The sequence below is a fragment of the Halichoeres trimaculatus genome, unplaced genomic scaffold (assembly GCF_033239565.1).
Source record: "Halichoeres trimaculatus isolate MK-OKI-2021-1 unplaced genomic scaffold, fHalTri1.1 fHalTri1_scaffold_11, whole genome shotgun sequence".
NCBI classification, from domain to species: domain Eukaryota; kingdom Metazoa; phylum Chordata; class Actinopteri; order Labriformes; family Labridae; genus Halichoeres; species Halichoeres trimaculatus.
In genome coordinates, this window is record NW_027437189.1 from 21,646,894 (window position 1) to 21,662,668 (window position 15,775).

At 38.5% G+C, this 15,775-nt stretch overlaps 3 protein-coding genes across 4 annotated transcripts; all 3 read right to left on the reverse strand.

Annotated features, from left to right (window-relative positions):
• Positions 1-5,113: 5,113 nt before the first annotated feature.
• On the reverse strand, positions 5,114-7,146 carry rpl10a (ribosomal protein L10a). The gene is made up of 6 exons (XM_074681622.1): positions 7,050-7,146; positions 6,560-6,631; positions 6,384-6,464; positions 5,754-5,902; positions 5,491-5,663; positions 5,114-5,326 (listed from the first exon to the last, which is right to left on the reverse strand). The coding sequence occupies exons 1-6, from the start codon at positions 7,052-7,054 to the stop codon at positions 5,156-5,158; spliced, it is 651 nt and encodes a 216-aa protein (XP_074537723.1). The 5' UTR covers positions 7,055-7,146; the 3' UTR covers positions 5,114-5,155.
• A 461-nt stretch (positions 7,147-7,607) lies between these two features.
• Positions 7,608-11,843, reverse strand: fance (FA complementation group E). The gene is made up of 10 exons (XM_074681750.1): positions 11,539-11,843; positions 10,437-11,010; positions 10,310-10,354; positions 10,155-10,211; positions 9,910-10,053; positions 8,878-9,001; positions 8,277-8,352; positions 8,100-8,166; positions 7,885-8,010; positions 7,608-7,800 (listed from the first exon to the last, which is right to left on the reverse strand). The coding sequence occupies exons 1-10, from the start codon at positions 11,745-11,747 to the stop codon at positions 7,696-7,698; spliced, it is 1,527 nt and encodes a 508-aa protein (XP_074537851.1). The 5' UTR covers positions 11,748-11,843; the 3' UTR covers positions 7,608-7,695.
• Positions 11,844-11,942: 99 nt separating this feature from the next.
• Positions 11,943-15,715, reverse strand: mkrn4 (makorin, ring finger protein, 4). Of its 2 annotated transcripts, none has more exons than XM_074680697.1 (8): positions 15,621-15,715; positions 14,672-14,800; positions 14,338-14,576; positions 14,171-14,259; positions 13,804-14,099; positions 13,607-13,714; positions 12,775-12,874; positions 11,943-12,680 (listed from the first exon to the last, which is right to left on the reverse strand). In XM_074680697.1, exons 1-8 carry the CDS (start codon positions 15,689-15,691, stop codon positions 12,513-12,515), a joined length of 1,200 nt encoding a protein of 399 aa, XP_074536798.1. In that variant the 5' UTR covers positions 15,692-15,715; the 3' UTR covers positions 11,943-12,512. The 2 variants fall into 2 exon arrangements, with proteins under 2 accessions (XP_074536798.1, XP_074536797.1); XM_074680696.1 differs by having other exon boundaries at positions 14,171-14,262.
• Positions 15,716-15,775: the final 60 nt, after the last annotated feature.

The window sequence follows — 15,775 nt, forward strand, 5'->3', positions numbered from 1 at the left end:
GTCTGTAAATATTCAAACTCTTTTTATCCTTTTCCGCCTTTTTCTTTGCTAACACTTTGTTCTTGTGTCTCTGCCGCAGAGTATCCAGCGGGGAGCTGGAACAACAACAACAACACAGAGAGATACTGTTTCAGTGAGATAGTAATGTACGAGTTGAAGAGCCTGTATTGGGGAATTTTGGGCTGTAGTGTAGCAGAGGTAGCAGATAAACTGTTACAGCAGAATTTATTTTTTAACAAATTAGATACAGTCTTCATATAACATGAAATAGCAACTCTCCATGCCAATTACCTCCATTCTACAAGCTTAAGATGTTTTGGTTATGAATTTTACCTTGATACTTGTAACTATTTTTAATTCAAATTATACAAATTATAATTCAAATCAAAAAAAAAATTTAAAGTACACTGTCTGGGACCCCCTATTTTTCAGAGGAAAAAATATTTGAGGTCTATTTCTGGAATTTTCAAGTCGCAGAGCAGCTTTGACCACTCATCTTTTTCCAGTATTAAAGCAGCTGCTACTATTTGCTGCTATTGACTATTTGTTTTTTTAATAATGTAAGATTAATTTTTCCATCAGTTCTTTACTTGCTCTAAAAGTCAAGGAATCTGAAGAGAGGGTGCTCTATTTTATTTGAGTCAAATGTCGCCTCTAAGTAAAGTGTGTGGTTACTTCGGCTTGTTTCTTTCGGTTTTTACTTTATTAATATTCCTGATGTACAGTGAATACACGCCGTACTTCTTGTTCTGAGTCTTCCTGGTGGCTTTTGAAGGGAGGCACTCTGGGTCAGGTGTGGTTGAGGGTGAGGGCTGTGGAGAAGGTTGAGCAGCTGATTGTTCTGGTTCAATTTCTTCTGGATCCTGAGGCCTGAAAAAAGAGACAAACGACATTAAGGAAATCCTGTTTCACCCAGATGCAAACTTTAAAAGTGAATTGAATTCTGACTTGTCTTCTGCTGAGTAGTTGTTGTCCTTCGTGGTAGAGAAGCAGCTGAGCTCTGAGTCTGGGGACGGTGACCTGCAGGTTGAGGAGCACTTCTTGCTGGAGGAGAAGCAGTCATGAGACACCTGCTTCCTCAGGTCTCGCTTAATCTTCTCCTGTGGAGACATATTTTTGAGTCTCAGGATGAAAAATGTTAAGAAAGTTTCTGACACCACTGGAGAAGCCTTACCTGAATTTGTGTTGGAATTAGAGATACACTGACTCTACGCCTGCCGCTAGTCTGACAGAGGAGAAAAAGTAAAAATCAGAATGAAGGAGTTAAAAAGTGTCTGCACTCAGGTTGGAAATCAGACCAATTACGTTTGTACCTGCAGAAAGCATTTCTTTCTGGTGTCACTGTCTTCTGGATCTACAACAGAATGTGTATAGTCAGTCAACCACAGCACATCAGAAGAAAAAGCACGTCAAAATAGTGAACTTTTAGAAACCTGGTGATATCCGGTGATCGATGGAGTTTCTGCAGGAGTTTTGCTGCTGGATGGTCTTCCTGGCTTCCTCCAGCTCTGACACATTTCTGTCGTGTTGTCTCTTCAGATTCTCCACATGAGCCACCATGAGCTCGACAGCCCGACTCACTCGAGCCTCCTGTTACGACAGCATTACCCAAACGGTTATCTACATACATACTCCAGATTTACTACAAATGCAGAGTGAGGCACTCTGAGGCATGAACAGGGGGTCATTTGGAAATTCTGGCACTTTTCTGGATCTTGTTTTGATAGTTCTTTTGTCTTGGTTTTAGTTGGGTAGATCTTTTTTTATGTTTTATCACGCTTTTTTCAATCAATAAGTTATTTCAAAATTTGATACAAACCATGCCGGAGAAAAGAGTCTCAGCATACCTGGTGCACAGCTCCAAGCACCTCCGCCGTGTTGGAGATCCGCTCCACAGTCCCACCAAGGATGTCCAGAGACAGTTCCAGCCTTTGCAAGATCTTACTACGCTTACTGTCCAGACACAGCCCCTTCAGCATCTGAAAATACACACGTGTTAACCTGCTCCGTGATGGTGATATCAATGCTCGTTTTAGATCACCTAGCTCTGACTGCACCTCCAGTGTCTCTCTGCCTCTGGTCAGTTCCAGCTGGATGTTCTCCTCAGCCAGGTTGCGGGCATGTTCCTCCGCCTGCAGCCTCTGCTTTAGGGTGTACTGATCACACCTGAAGGCCAAGGCGATCTGAGCAAAGGTGCTCTGAGGAAAACAAAAATTTAGTCAAGAACAAAAACAGTCTTTACATTTAATGTAGCAGTACAATTAAGATGTTTTGTTTTTGTTTTAATTTATGTTGTCAGGAAAATATGTAAAAAATTATCTAACATTACTTTTTTACTTATGCCCCAGCTTTGGAGGGTAGTTAGTTTAAAGTCACAGCCTGCTTACTACTATACAAAAAAATGCAACATGAGATTGTAATTTAAACATTAAAGGGACATATAACAATTTCAAGATCTGTTAACTGAGAGCATTAAAAAAAAAGACATAGACTTTGCAAATATACTTTATGATTCCTCTTTAATTATATATATATATATATTATTTATTTTAGGTATTTTTTTAATAATTTGTTCAATATTATTATTATTATTATTATTATTATTTATTCTATTGTATTTTATTTTATTATCATTATTTATTTTTATTAATTAATTTATTTTTTCACTGTTATTGTTTCACTTAAGTCTTCTAATTCTTATAACGGTATTTTATTATTAATTTATTTTCTAGTTATTATTGTTATTACTATTACTTTGTATATGTATGTATGTGTATATAGCTTATTATTTTCTTTTCCTTTTTTCTAAATATTTAAAATATTTTATTGAATTATTTTGTTTCATTTTATATTATTATTATTTTTTATCTTATCTTATTTTATTTATTTATTTATTTTTCTTTTTCTCTTTTATTCTGAAAAACTTATATGCATGTTCATTGTAACAAATGGTAAATTTCTGCTCACCTTGTGCCAAAAATTCAATAAAAAAAAAGAATGTTGAAAAAAACAAAAAAAAACAAAACAAAACTTAAAACCAAGACTACTCAAAGCTTATTTGATTGCTCCAGCCTTTAAATAAACAAATTACATTGAAGACCATAACCACCGTCCATAGGCTCATACAAACAGGGAAAACAGTTCAACTAGTTTTAATATCACATAATTAAGGTATCTAAAGGTGGACAAAAAGCGGTCAACCTCACCTCCAAATCTTTCTCTGACATCTCTACGCTGTCAGAAAACAAGACATGTGAAAGATGAATAAAAGGCAGATCTTATGATGTCATATAAAGCTGCTGTGAGAGTCTGTATTACAGATATAACAGAATGACAGTACTGTACCTGTTCAGGCCCACACGCTCTATGATTGACAGCTCGTTCCAGCTGATGACTGGCTGCTCCTCTTGGCTGGTGTCTGTTTTAAAGATAAATCCCAGTTTAATTTCAAAACCCTAAAAGTGGGACTTTTCTTTTTCTTTTTTATCCATCTGTTGCTGTTACCTTCATCACTGTCCTCACTGTCCGGCACGGTCACAGGACAGAAGTTGCTAGTCTGTGCTTCAGGCTAGTTAGGAAATTATTAGTCGAGAAATATGACTCATCTTGCATCAAAAACATGTGCAGTTAGTATGAACACGAGCCAGCAGGACAGTCAGTAGATTATCGTACTCACCTCTGTACTCATTGTGTCCTTTTAGAAATAATGTGAGTGCCTCTCAGGTGAAATCCAGGCTAGATTCCTCAGATCTTCTTTTCAGTCAGCAGTGGATTTCCCATTGCTAGTGAAATCACTAACATATTTTTGTATGTATCCAAGACCCAGTCCGTGTTTGTATCATTTCTCGCCTCAGGCTTTCTCCAGCACTGAGAATAGATAATCCTATTAAGAGATCCACAGTCAAAGCAGAGCAGGGTGACTGCCACGGGAGGCTCATGGCTTTACTTGTTGCTGTGACTTTATGTTCACGCTGGTGTTCTCTAAAAGTGATGATTCAAATGTAAAGCTTATGTAGTCTCCATGTTTCACATTAGACACTCTACTGCTGGTGGCTTAAAACACAGAGTATTTGACTGTTTTGATTTCACTGTTGGAAATAAAAAGCTACATTTTACAGATGACCATGTTTTCCAGTCTGGAGGGTGTCCTTTAAGACTCTGTTGTTCCTGAAGTAATCATTTTCTTTTGAGGGCCTCTAACTGTTTTCTGTTTTGGTTAATTCAGACTGTTGTATTCAAAGTATTCCATAAACAATATGTAACTGTTGAAGTCTGTCATTGTCAACTCTTATAAATTCATACTGATATTTAACTATTTTGTATCTTTGTATTTGCAACTTGCACTTTTTTGTGTAAGATGTCTGAGTTTTTGAAAAGCACTCTATAGAGAGGCAGCATTCAGCTTCTATGCTCCAAATATCTGGAACAAGCTGCCAGAAAATATTAGGTCTGCTGAAACTCTTAGCTCATTTAAATCCAGGTTGAAGACCCACCTTTTTACAGCTGCCTTTTGTTAGAGCATTTTAACAAATCATTTTAATATCTTGTCTTTAATTTTGCACTGCAAATTTTATCTTAAAATCTGTTTTTCAAATCTGTTTTCAAATCTATTTTAATCTTTTGTTTTTTTTGTTTTATTGTATCTTTTTAATTAATATCATTTTTAATTGAATTTTAATTGTTTTCTATAATTTGTTCTGCCTGTAAAGCACTTTGAATTGCATTGCTGAAATGTGCTATAGAAATAAACCTGCCTTGCTTTGCCTTGCCTATAAAGTGTGTTTTACAAATGGACTGTGGCAGTAATTTGAATGTAACTTGAAATAAGCTCGTTTGAAACACGATCTTCACATTGAAGATCATAATATCAAAATTAATGTTATTTTCTTTGCCCAATACCAACAGTTATGGAAGAAAAAATGTGGATAACTGCTAGATGTCTTACAAAGACAACTGTGAACTTAGTGACAGTAGACCTACAAGTTTGTAAAAATTCTTAAAAGGTACCTGAATTTTAAATAAAAATCTACCCATTAACATTTAACAGAGTTAAGAAACCAGAGTTTTAATTCATAACCAACCACAGAAGAAATGAAAACCCCACACAGCCGTCTTTGGAGCACGTCCACATTTTATTAACAGAAAAGCTGACATTTTAGTACAGGCGCTGGGGCTTGCCCATGGTGCTCTTGACGTAGAGGGCACGCACGTTCTGCCAGTTCTTCTTCAGCAGCGACACCAGGAAGTTGACAGCCAGGTGGATGTTGTACACAAGCTCATCCTCAGTCATCTTCACGTGTCCTACTGCGACAGCCAGACAGAGCACCTACACCAGGGAAGTAAAACATTCAATGACCAAAGAGTTGAATACACACAAAACAAAACAAAACCAACACGCAACCTTTGACTTATGATGGAGGGATCAAAGTTACAAAAAACAAGAGTCAGCTAATAAGCTAAAGCTTTAAGAACCAATCACTGCTGCCTTACCTTCTTCATCTGGAATTTGATGGTGGATTTGACCTCATCCACTTTGGTATTCATGTTCTCGTTGTGGGTAAGCAGGGAGGGGAACTTGCCAGCCTTGTTCAGCCCAGGGCCCAAGATACGTGGGATCTGCTTGATCAGCGACTCTGAGGCCAGGAAGGCATCGTACTTCTTGGCTAATAAAGGGAAAAGTAATGATACTTAAAGACAGTCTGACTTAGAGGTCACAGATAAGCCTGTACTGGGTCATGTTGTCAATTTCATACCAAGCTTCTTGACCAGTTTCTTGTTCTTGTTGAGCTTCTTGAGAGCCTCAATATCCATGTGTGGCAGGTCGGCAGCTTTGGCCTCATCACAATGCTGCTGGTCTCCCAGGACACACACAGAGAACTTTGGCCTGGGCAGAGTCTTCAGCCTGTGTGTTGGAAAAAAATCCAGACACTGTTCATAATATTTCAATAAACTCAGAAGCATCCAAACAAAACAAACCAGTACATGGAGAGGAAACTTGGTTGATCCAGTGGCAGAATAACTATAATGCACCATGCAATAGAAAATTTCTTACCCATACCACCACTGTAGCTGCGTCCAGCTCGCTTCAACAATATGTTAAATGGTCGGCTAGAGGACAGGAACTTACCAGCTCCGCCACTCAAAGCCTCCCCTCATGTTTTAAGACCCAGGGTAGGGGTCCGTCTGCTTTGCCTCCACCAGTCAGGACTGGGTCAGCTCAGTCAGACTACCCAGAGTACTTCTCCATGTCTGCCCCTGGCCTGTCTGGACTATTTTACTTTGTTTTCCAAAGCTATATTTGCCATATGTCAGGCTGTTTTGATACTCAGACAGGGCTGGAAGCACACAGGGAAAAGGTTGGGTGAGACAGTAAAAGGTCGAACCTGACAGTGCCGGAGAAACGCTTGTCCTTCTGGGGATCATAGTTTTTCAAGCTGATCTGCAGCTCCACTGACTCCACAAACCTAAAGCCAGACAACAAGTTAATAAAAGCCATTCTGACATTTAGCTAACAGGCCCCAAACAGGCTCTCATGTATAACACTTTCATACAAACTTACTTCCTTGGCTTGGCCAGAGAGCCCTGAAGGACCTCTTTCACAGCTTCATACAACGTATCCCTGGAGACCTTACTGTAAAATAAAGGTTTAGTAGAATTATAATGCAGCAAAACTAATGTGGAGATTAGCCCAAATCATACTTCTGATCAACAGCAGCAAAGATCATCAGACAGATATATAGCTTAACAAGATGCATAAAAATATAATCTAGGATGTGTAATGTATACATTCGATACAATAATGTTTCGTCAAATGTGTCTTAAATCTTCCGATGGCGATGGATTGATTATAAATCTTAAACGTGATGTGTTACACCGGCAGATGAAACGATGGCGTATGTAATGTTGCTTCATATTTGAGGGAAAAAACACCCAAACACACTAAAATAACGCAACGGGAGAACAACAGACGCTTGTATACGCCAAAAATACTTGATAAAAATATATAAGTACAGTTATTCTGGATCATTTAAGCTCAAAGTGTCTCTTACCTCATTTTAGCGGCTGGTGCCTCTGTCCTCGCTACGCTGGAAAAGGAAGTTCCGTGGGAAGTTACGCACAATAAAAGAGACCTTGATGACGTCACCTGACGCGACGTGTAGTTTTAGTAGTCTTCAGGCATTGTACAACAGCACATAACTTGCAGATCGGCAGAAAGATACTAAAGCTTTACAAGACGTTTTTAAGGATTGGAACTTCCTTTTTGTCTGATACGGCTAAAATTTTGTCGGCTGCATTGCTGTTGAGGAAATAGGTCTACAGGTAACGGTTAACAATAACAATTTCTGTTATGGAAATGTCTTTTTAATGTTTGTTTTTTCAGCCAAAAAATAAAGTTAAAAAAAGCTTCGAGTTAATAACTCAAAACTGAGAGATATTATCTCATTATTTTGACTTCCATTTTTTTCAATTCATATTTATTTACTAATTCATTAATTCATTAATTTATTTATCCTGCTGGTGAAAATGGGCTTGCCTTAGATTTTGATAAATAAATCAACAGCTGTGGATTGTGTTTTTAAATTGGAAGTATTTTATTTGCATTCAAAGTTATCACACACATATTTATACCGGGAAGGTAACACAACACAACAAGTTTAACAACTTTAACAACCACAGTCAGGAAATGGAAGGTCTTCATTTGTCTGAGATTCTTTTCAAAGCCGCTTGAAGAGGTTTTTTCAGGAAAGTCTCATTTAGCATCAGGCAACTGGACAGGGAGTGCTTGTGTGCAGCATTTACCTAGAAAACGAGAGCAACAAGATTAAAAATTCAATTTTATCCTAAACAACAACAAAAAAAAATGCAAAACTATGCAAAACTTACATTACTGCTGTATTTAGTGAGGACTGTCAGCATCATCTTTGCAAACTTTACAGACTTTGTGAATTGAAGACCCTGGCTGACGAGCTGTTCAGTGAACTGTGTAAACAGCTCTTCACTTAAGTCCAGCTAAAAAACCCCAAAGTAAACTCAGTGAAAATAGATATTGTTAAGAAAGCAGAAAATAAGTGCTCTTTTCATGAATAAATGACAGATACCTTGGAGTCTAACAGGCAGTGGATAATAGAGAGCACAGCCTCACTCCACTCTACTTTAAAGGTCATTCTTGCAGAAAGAAAAGTAAAAGACAAGGTTATTATACACTAAAAAACAATACGTTTGTTTTTAATATGTGCATGTACATATAGTTTATATATCGTCTTTTTTTCTCTTACTGAAGCACCAGCAGTTTGTAGTGGGAATCAATGCAGTCCTCTATCAGTCTATTCAGCAGTTCAGCCTGTGGATTCCCTAAAAACAGGATAACATAACAGAGGATCAGTTCATACAAGCCAGGGGTCAGGAACATGATGTATATTAGAACCAGAGCAATGAACCAATGACAGGTCCAGAGCTGCAGTTTTGGAATTTATTTTGGTAAGTGGCATTAGTGAGTGACTGTAACAACATATTGTATAAAAAGACAGACAACCTGACAGCAACCCAAAAGTGAAAGCGAGTAAAGTACAGGTAGTCAACCTAACCTCTGCTTTGATAACAGATGGGACATGGGTCAAACTTAAATATCAAAATCCATGATGTTTATTTTTTTCGAAGATAATCTTTCTATCATTACATTATGCTCTTATCATGGGGGGTTATGTTCAAACATTTATGTTTCTAAGAAGGTAAACTTAATTTATAGATTTAACATATTAAAAAAGTATGATTTCATGACTGACAGCTCCATGCAGCCCCTGTGTGCTATTGAAGCAGTGAAGGTGGAAATCCTTTGTCTCTGTCTATATGCAGTCAGTGATTATAACTCTTCCTCACCTATGTTTGCAGAATGCAGAACTGGCTCAATCAAAGCATGGCACATTGGTCTGGGGCAATGGCTGCAGAGTGACATCACTGCATTGACTAAACATCTCGAGGCTGGCTCTGACAAAGACAGCACCTGCAGATACAGAAGGATTAAATCTAGTAAGCACATGGCAACAAGGTTAAAATAGTTTTGGATTAGTCATTATAGTTTAGTTTTAATTAGTTTTAGAGCAGGCATTCTAGTTTTTATTTAGTTTTAATTTTTGCAAAAAGGTTTAGTTTTAGTTTTTTCATACCTTATTAACCAGGTGCAGGATTTAAAAAGGTTAGTCTAAATATTTTGTAAAACAGATTATTTTCCAGTCCAACATAGTGCTCACTGCTCAGTCAATGCTGATACTGAACTGTTGGCTGCTGCCTTAAACACATAAAAATAATATAAACTTAGTATAAAAAATATAAACATAAATTATATAAAATAATGTTAACATGAATTAAATAAAAATATAAAAAACATAAATTATATAAAACAATATAATATGAGCTTTAATAATTAGAAACTTGGACTCTGTAACAATAAAGTCAGACTCACATGAAATTAAACTATTACAGATGCTCTGATTCATTGCTCCTGTACGTTTCGTCGCAGCACAGCGCACAGCCAGTCAGTGCAGTAAACAAGCACGTCCCAGTATGTTGCTATGATGGTGCCGTACGGTGCTGAGAACTGCCCGAAAACTGTCGTAAAATTGGTTGGGAAAATGTGTCGGATTAATTTAAATCCTAAAGGCTATTAATATTGTCAAAAACTATAACTAAGGACATTTTGTCTTTAATTTTAGTTAGTTTCAGTTAGTTTTGTGAACACAAGATACAGTTTTAGTTTACTTATCGTTTTTGTTTTCTTTTCTAGTTTTTATTAGTTTGAGTTAACTGCAATGTATTTTAAATTTTAGTTTTCCTTTTTAGTTTCGTTTTAGTTAACTATTATAACCTTGCATGGCAACATGTGGTGCGCCCTTTGTATCATAAGTGAAGTACCCTTTCCAACAGGAGGCTCTTGATTACTGTCGTTGCTGTGCTGAAGCCTATACCGAGTGAAGGGGCTAAGATGCAGCTGCACAGTTTGGACAGAGTCTGCTCAGGTAAGTCAGCAAAACCCAGCATGCGACAAAACAATTCCACCTGTGGAGGAGAAGTGTATAGACTATTGTAAACTCTTATATTGCATTTTACACTTGTGAATAAAAATATTTTAAAGACATCTTTTATGCATAAACAGCTACCTGGGCAGGATCACACTCATTCAGCACTTTGAACACATTCATGGAGCTCTGATCCCACTGAACAGAGACAGGAAGAGAAGCAATAGCTGTTGGACAAATGCAACTCTCCACTTGCATTAAATATGATGGCTGTATACAAAGAAATTTCCCCTTACCTCTGTCTGACCTTCCAATAAGTCTTTTATCTGCAGAACAACGACCTGAAGAAACACAAACAAGACAACTGATTTTCATCACCAACCTGTGTGATTAAAATAAGATTATCAGCCATTCAGTCTCCACCTTTGTATGTTCAGGAAGGTCATCGCACACGTCCGTCATTGGCTGAGGTTCTTCGGCAGGAGTCTCTGTTGGAGCATCCCTTTTTGATGACTCTTCTTTCAAGCTTTTCCCCTCCGTTTCAGGGCTTTCACTGATACAAAGATCCATCTTCATACGTTTGCACTGTGGTCCTGTTTCCCCACAATCTGAGTCCAGAGAAACAAAGCTCTCCTTTCTCTTTCTTTGAGACCCAAGCTCTGATAAACCAAACACACCCAGAGCTCCAGATCCAGGTGTTTGGCTTCCAAAGCACTTTGCCCATCCTCCAGTGTCATGACAGCCGACCAAATGCTGTGAGAGCTCCTCAAGTCTCTGGCTGCAATGTGAAGTGTAAAGAGACTCCTCATCGTGTGCCCCCTTGTTTCTCTTCAGCTGTTTAACCAGGGCAGTGACCCAGGGGCCTGAATGGTGGTCCTTGCTGAGGCATTTGAGCAGATGGAGGACAGTGGTTTCAGGAAGAAGTGGCTGGACCAGATGGATGAAAGACAGCAGGTTTTGTTTGAAAAATGTTGGAAACAGACATACCAGGGGGTGACTAGAAAAAAAAAAAAAAAAAAAGATCACTTCATGGAATTAATCATGAGATACTAAGATGATATGTTGAGGTTTATCGCACAGTTAGCAGGTCCCAAGTTAAAGCAGGGATATTGTTTTGAGTGAGTTGACTACACTTCATAAAACACCCAGGTGAATAACAGTGATAGAAAGAAAAGGATTTCCCTAAAACTTAAAACAAATGTCAGCTGTATTGGAGCTGTTTACCTTTTCCGGGATATTTCATTGATGATCTGACAAGTTAGACTTTTATGCAGGTTTTGAATCTTGGACTTAGTCATTAATTTACAGATAGATTCTAAAGTAGTCCAGTTGAAGGGGACAAACTCCACTGCTAATATAGTTCTCTCAACAGAAAATGAAATATTGAAAAACCCTTGAAAGTGAGGTGGCCGTTTAAGACCTTTTCTGCTCAGCAGTGCGGGGTCGTTACCAAGCCTTACACAGATTTCCTGTTTATCGCCAACTCGTGCTTTGTATTTTACCAACGTAGTGTAGTTGAACTTACACAGTCAGTGTCTGGTCTTCGGTTTTACCACAGTTAATTTCCTCCTGACACAGTGTTTGTATAAAGCTACACAGGGACACCTCGCTGGTTCGCTGCAGCCTGTAGAAGAGGTCCAGAGCTCTGAATGGACCGGAGGCTCCAGAGAGGAGCGCCCGGACCAGCAGCTTCGACTGTCCGTCCAACCGACTCAGAAACCTACTTTGATCCATTCTTAAACCCAGTTCTCATGATGGTAACCTGCTGTCATACTCTGAAGATACCCGCTGTTGTGTCAACCGACCCTACCCGCCACTTTGGTTTACTTCTTCGAGTTTTTCCTCTCTAAAGTGTGGCACCACACTCCCATCTAGTGGTCAGAAGTAACTGCAAGAGGTAAATGAGGAGCAGCACACATCTTTTCAGTGACACAAAGTGTGAAGCAATGTTTTATTTTCAGTGTACAAGTCCAACTTGTTTAAAAGACATAAAAGCTTAAACATTCAGTTTTCACCAAATGTAGAAAAGGAGGGATCATCATTTGAGGTGGGAATCATCAGTAGTGGATTTAAGCAAGTAGGGTTACAGTACACTTTCTATCTATAGAAATTTAAAACTACCATCCACTCAAGACTTTAAAACAGCAAAGTGACAATCTGCTTAGACAGAGATCTCATCTTAGCATTTAGGGGGAATTCATCAATCTGCTACAAAATTTCAATTACTCTGATGAGAAGGCCAATTTAACCCAAGTAGCATCAAATTACAGTAGATTCAAGGGGCTTTATCTGTCCAATGGAAAAGGTTTTTTCTTTTTTAGGGCAGGGGAAACAAACTCTTTGCTTCAGAATATGTAATTATATCCTAGATCTTGTTTAAGGCTCCTCAATGTGCTTCAACAAGGATCCACAACAGGGTCAAAACAAACAAGCAAATCTTAGGCCAGTTTTTGGTTTCAGTCACAGACAAAAAGAGATAAAAAAAAAGACTCCAAAAGCCTAGCAACCATATTCCCCAGCTATGTAATAATGTAAGTCATAGTCATCATTGTCATCGTCTTCGTCATCATCGCCATCTTCAAAGTCATCACCACTGATTAGGGTCATGGCTATAAAGAAATTGAGCAGATCTACATCATCATAGTCATCTTCATCATCAGTTGGATACTGTTAAACAAGAAAAAAATGTTAGGGAAAGCACATACCAACACTATCATGTTCATATCAACTTGAGGAACAGCAGGTAATGGATTATATTTACCTGAAATGACCCACGGCGTGACTCTTTGTTATGGCGATAAAGGCATTCTGTTTTGAAGGGGCAGGATCCGTGTCGAGAATAATAGCTGCAGCTTTTTTTACTAAAAACAGAGGAAAAAGTTGCATTTATATCCACATTCCCAAACCAATCTCAACAGTTTAATGACTGGTGAAGTGTATCATTTTGGATTTAGTTGTATCCGTGGCAGATAGTGTGTTACAACAAAGCTGAAACCGTTGGAAAACCAGTTCTACAAACTTCATTTGGTGGGCTCACAGCACAATAAAGCTTCAGAATTTAAGTTAAAAATACTTTTGTTTTAATTAAAAATGTCAAAAATGCATGCAACTCAGATCTACAGGGAATGTTCATAATTCACTAAGTGAGCATAAACTAAACTGAAAAAAGGCAGAGCTAACCTTTGGCTCTGTAAAGGACTGCAAAGTTGCAAAAAGAAAAAAAAGTTACTCCATGCATGTCCATTATACAGTGCACGTCAATACTTCAACTTTTGGATGGCAGTTATATCTATTAGTACATTATATTATTATGTATATTGTTATTTTTTATATTACATTCCATTGTAGTCCTTTAATTTGATCAGTGCCCTTTTGCAACATGTTTTTTCTCACCATGTGCAAAAAAAAGCATATTTTGAATTTGAATTATATCCAGACCTGAGGACAATCATTTCAGTACCATTTAGAAAGTACTGCATTGAGCTAAACAGCTAAAATTAAGAACACTTTCATTAGTGGATACTTTACATATTTACATCTCATATCCTTCAATTGTCAAATGTGGTGGCAAAAAAAACTGTTTGTTGTCCTACCTGCATTTGTCTTTAAAGGCAGAAATTACTCTCTCTTTTTCTTGTCCTTCAACCCAGTATTTGTAAGGCACATAAAAAGCAGATCTCACTCTGCACTGTGGGCAGCTCCTGATAAATCAGACAGTGATGTGTTAGAGTATTTCCTACAGCACTGTACTGTGCACTCTGCAATGCATTGAAATATTAATGACACCTACTTCACTGTGTCTGGCCCGAAGTCTTTTGTTTTTCTCCACGTCATGATGCATGGTAAACAATAGGAGTGGTTGCAGTTGGGCAAGAGTCCAAACATTTGGCTTCTTGCATCTGCTCTTTCATACACCGTTTCCATGCAGATGCCACAGGTCACGTTTTTACTTCGATTGTAGGCGTCTGAATCTTTCACTGACAGATGGGTACTTGGGGCCCCCACAGCAGCAGCACTAGCAGCACCAGCACAAGCTCCCCGATCACCATCATTACCATTGTCTGTTGTCTCACTCATCAAAGCCTCCTGAAAACAAAACACTGTCAGCCAAAGCTCTTTATATTGTTTGTAACATGCCCTTGTAAGGTAGATCACACCTGCTTATTTTGTCTGTCATGGACACATGCTTGAACAAGGTCTGACCGCAGGACAGATCCCACAGAAGCAACAAGATTCGAGCCAGGATCTACTGAGAAGAAGGAAATAAAAAGTTTGGGGGACATTCTCAAAACAGTAGAGTTGTTTCACCTATGATATCAGATACCTTGAGTCTGTGCCTCAGCAGTATCGGTTGCCAGGCACCCAGCATTGCGTTGAGGACTTGAGTAATTAATCACTGACTCTAATCTGCTGATTTTCTGCCTGGACATCCCCTCAGCCTGCAAAGGAGCAGGCACTGACCCTCTCCTGTTAGGCGGAGAATTAACAACACTGGAGGAGGAGATGGTAGGCACTGAACTTCTTCTGCCTGTCGGCACTCCAGGTTGTAGAACATGGAGATACCTAATGGTTTAAAAAGTTGAATTAGTCAAGGAAATACGTGTGCACCATCACAATATTCAATTAAAACACAACAGGGGGAGAGACCAATGTCTTACCGGCAGAATGGACCATACCAGCATCCACCTTTCTGAAAGTACCTACATACTTGGGCTGATGGTAGAGCTGGCAATTCATGTCGATAATGACACCTTGAACCAAAACTGCAAGAGCCATTTATAAAACGTCTAGAATAAAAAAGGATGAAAAACAAAACATTTTAAGTATTTTTTTAAAGACTTGAAGGCGTCTGTCACCCTTCATTGAAAAAGTAAAATCACGGTTACATTTCTGACTTATAGAATTTACTCTACATTGCTAAGAAATGGATGGATGGAAGAGTGTAGTTTAGGTTGAACTGTATCATGTCAACAGCTTTTGGAAGCCAATGACAAAACAAGTCGAATGGATGTTGCAATAAAAAACAGGATTTAAAAAAACAGCTAATTTATTTTTAAGAAAGTCTTTTAAACGTGCTAGCGTGTAACATTGCGCTAAAATTAGATCTCATTTTTCCCACGCAGCCGTTGGTCCTTGAACACCTCAACAGTTACTGTTTATATGCTGAAGAAAACCAAGGCCTTCAGCTGCTGGAAGAAGGTTCCAACAGCCACTTCGACAGCTAACTTGCCGTTAACAGCGGTTTAGTGTAGCCTTAAAGCAAAAAATAACATGTAACTTTTACGTTCAAAGAGCAGTACTGCTGCTAGAGACATCAACAGGCTAACGCTGTACAGAGACGTTTGATTTAAGTTCTTTGCTTACAACCACCCCAATTTTCCTTCCTGTTGTCTATGTGTAACGGCTGTGTAAAAGTTGGTAATATTGTCAAAGTGTACCCTCTATGAGTGTATCTTTACACGGATACCGGAGTTGAATGGCGGCATAGCAGTTTAGAAAGTTACCAACAGAGGCACAAAGACACCAGTTTCCTCAAAGATAAAGCTATTTCTGTTACTTCCCAAAAAATCACCTCTCCGTTGTTTTGTGGGTTATATTTCTTCTTACCGACAGATACTTCCATTACGGACGGAGTCCATCCTCCGTGTGTTTTGTGCCTGCCGCCAAGCCCACTCCATCCTATTACAGGGCTAAATAGTTAACAGCCGGCTTCTTCAACTAATTAACATAGCAACGAGCCAATAGCAACGAGACGTTGACGC

Coding starts and splice junctions, on each gene's coding strand:
- rpl10a (XM_074681622.1), bottom strand. Junction 6,465..6,559: donor TCTCTGGCCAAGCCAAGGAA/GTAAGTTTGTAT, acceptor GTCTGGCTTTAG/GTTTGTGGAGTCAGTGGAGC. Junction 5,664..5,753: donor GAAACTGGTCAAGAAGCTTG/GTATGAAATTGA, acceptor TCCCTTTATTAG/CCAAGAAGTACGATGCCTTC.
- fance (XM_074681750.1), bottom strand. CDS start 11,747: ATGGATCAAAGTAGGTTTCTGAGTCGGTTGGACGGACAGTCGAAGCTG. Junction 10,355..10,436: donor ACCTTCCTGAACATACAAAG/GTGGAGACTGAA, acceptor GTGTTTCTTCAG/GTCGTTGTTCTGCAGATAAA. Junction 10,212..10,309: donor TATTGGAAGGTCAGACAGAG/GTAAGGGGAAAT, acceptor GTCTCTGTTCAG/TGGGATCAGAGCTCCATGAA.
- mkrn4 (XM_074680696.1), bottom strand. CDS start 15,691: ATGGAGTGGGCTTGGCGGCAGGCACAAAACACACGGAGGATGGACTCC. Junction 14,801..15,620: donor CGTAATGGAAGTATCTGTCG/GTAAGAAGAAAT, acceptor TTTTTATTCTAG/ACGTTTTATAAATGGCTCTT. Junction 14,100..14,170: donor ATGACAGACAAAATAAGCAG/GTGTGATCTACC, acceptor TTTTGTTTTCAG/GAGGCTTTGATGAGTGAGAC.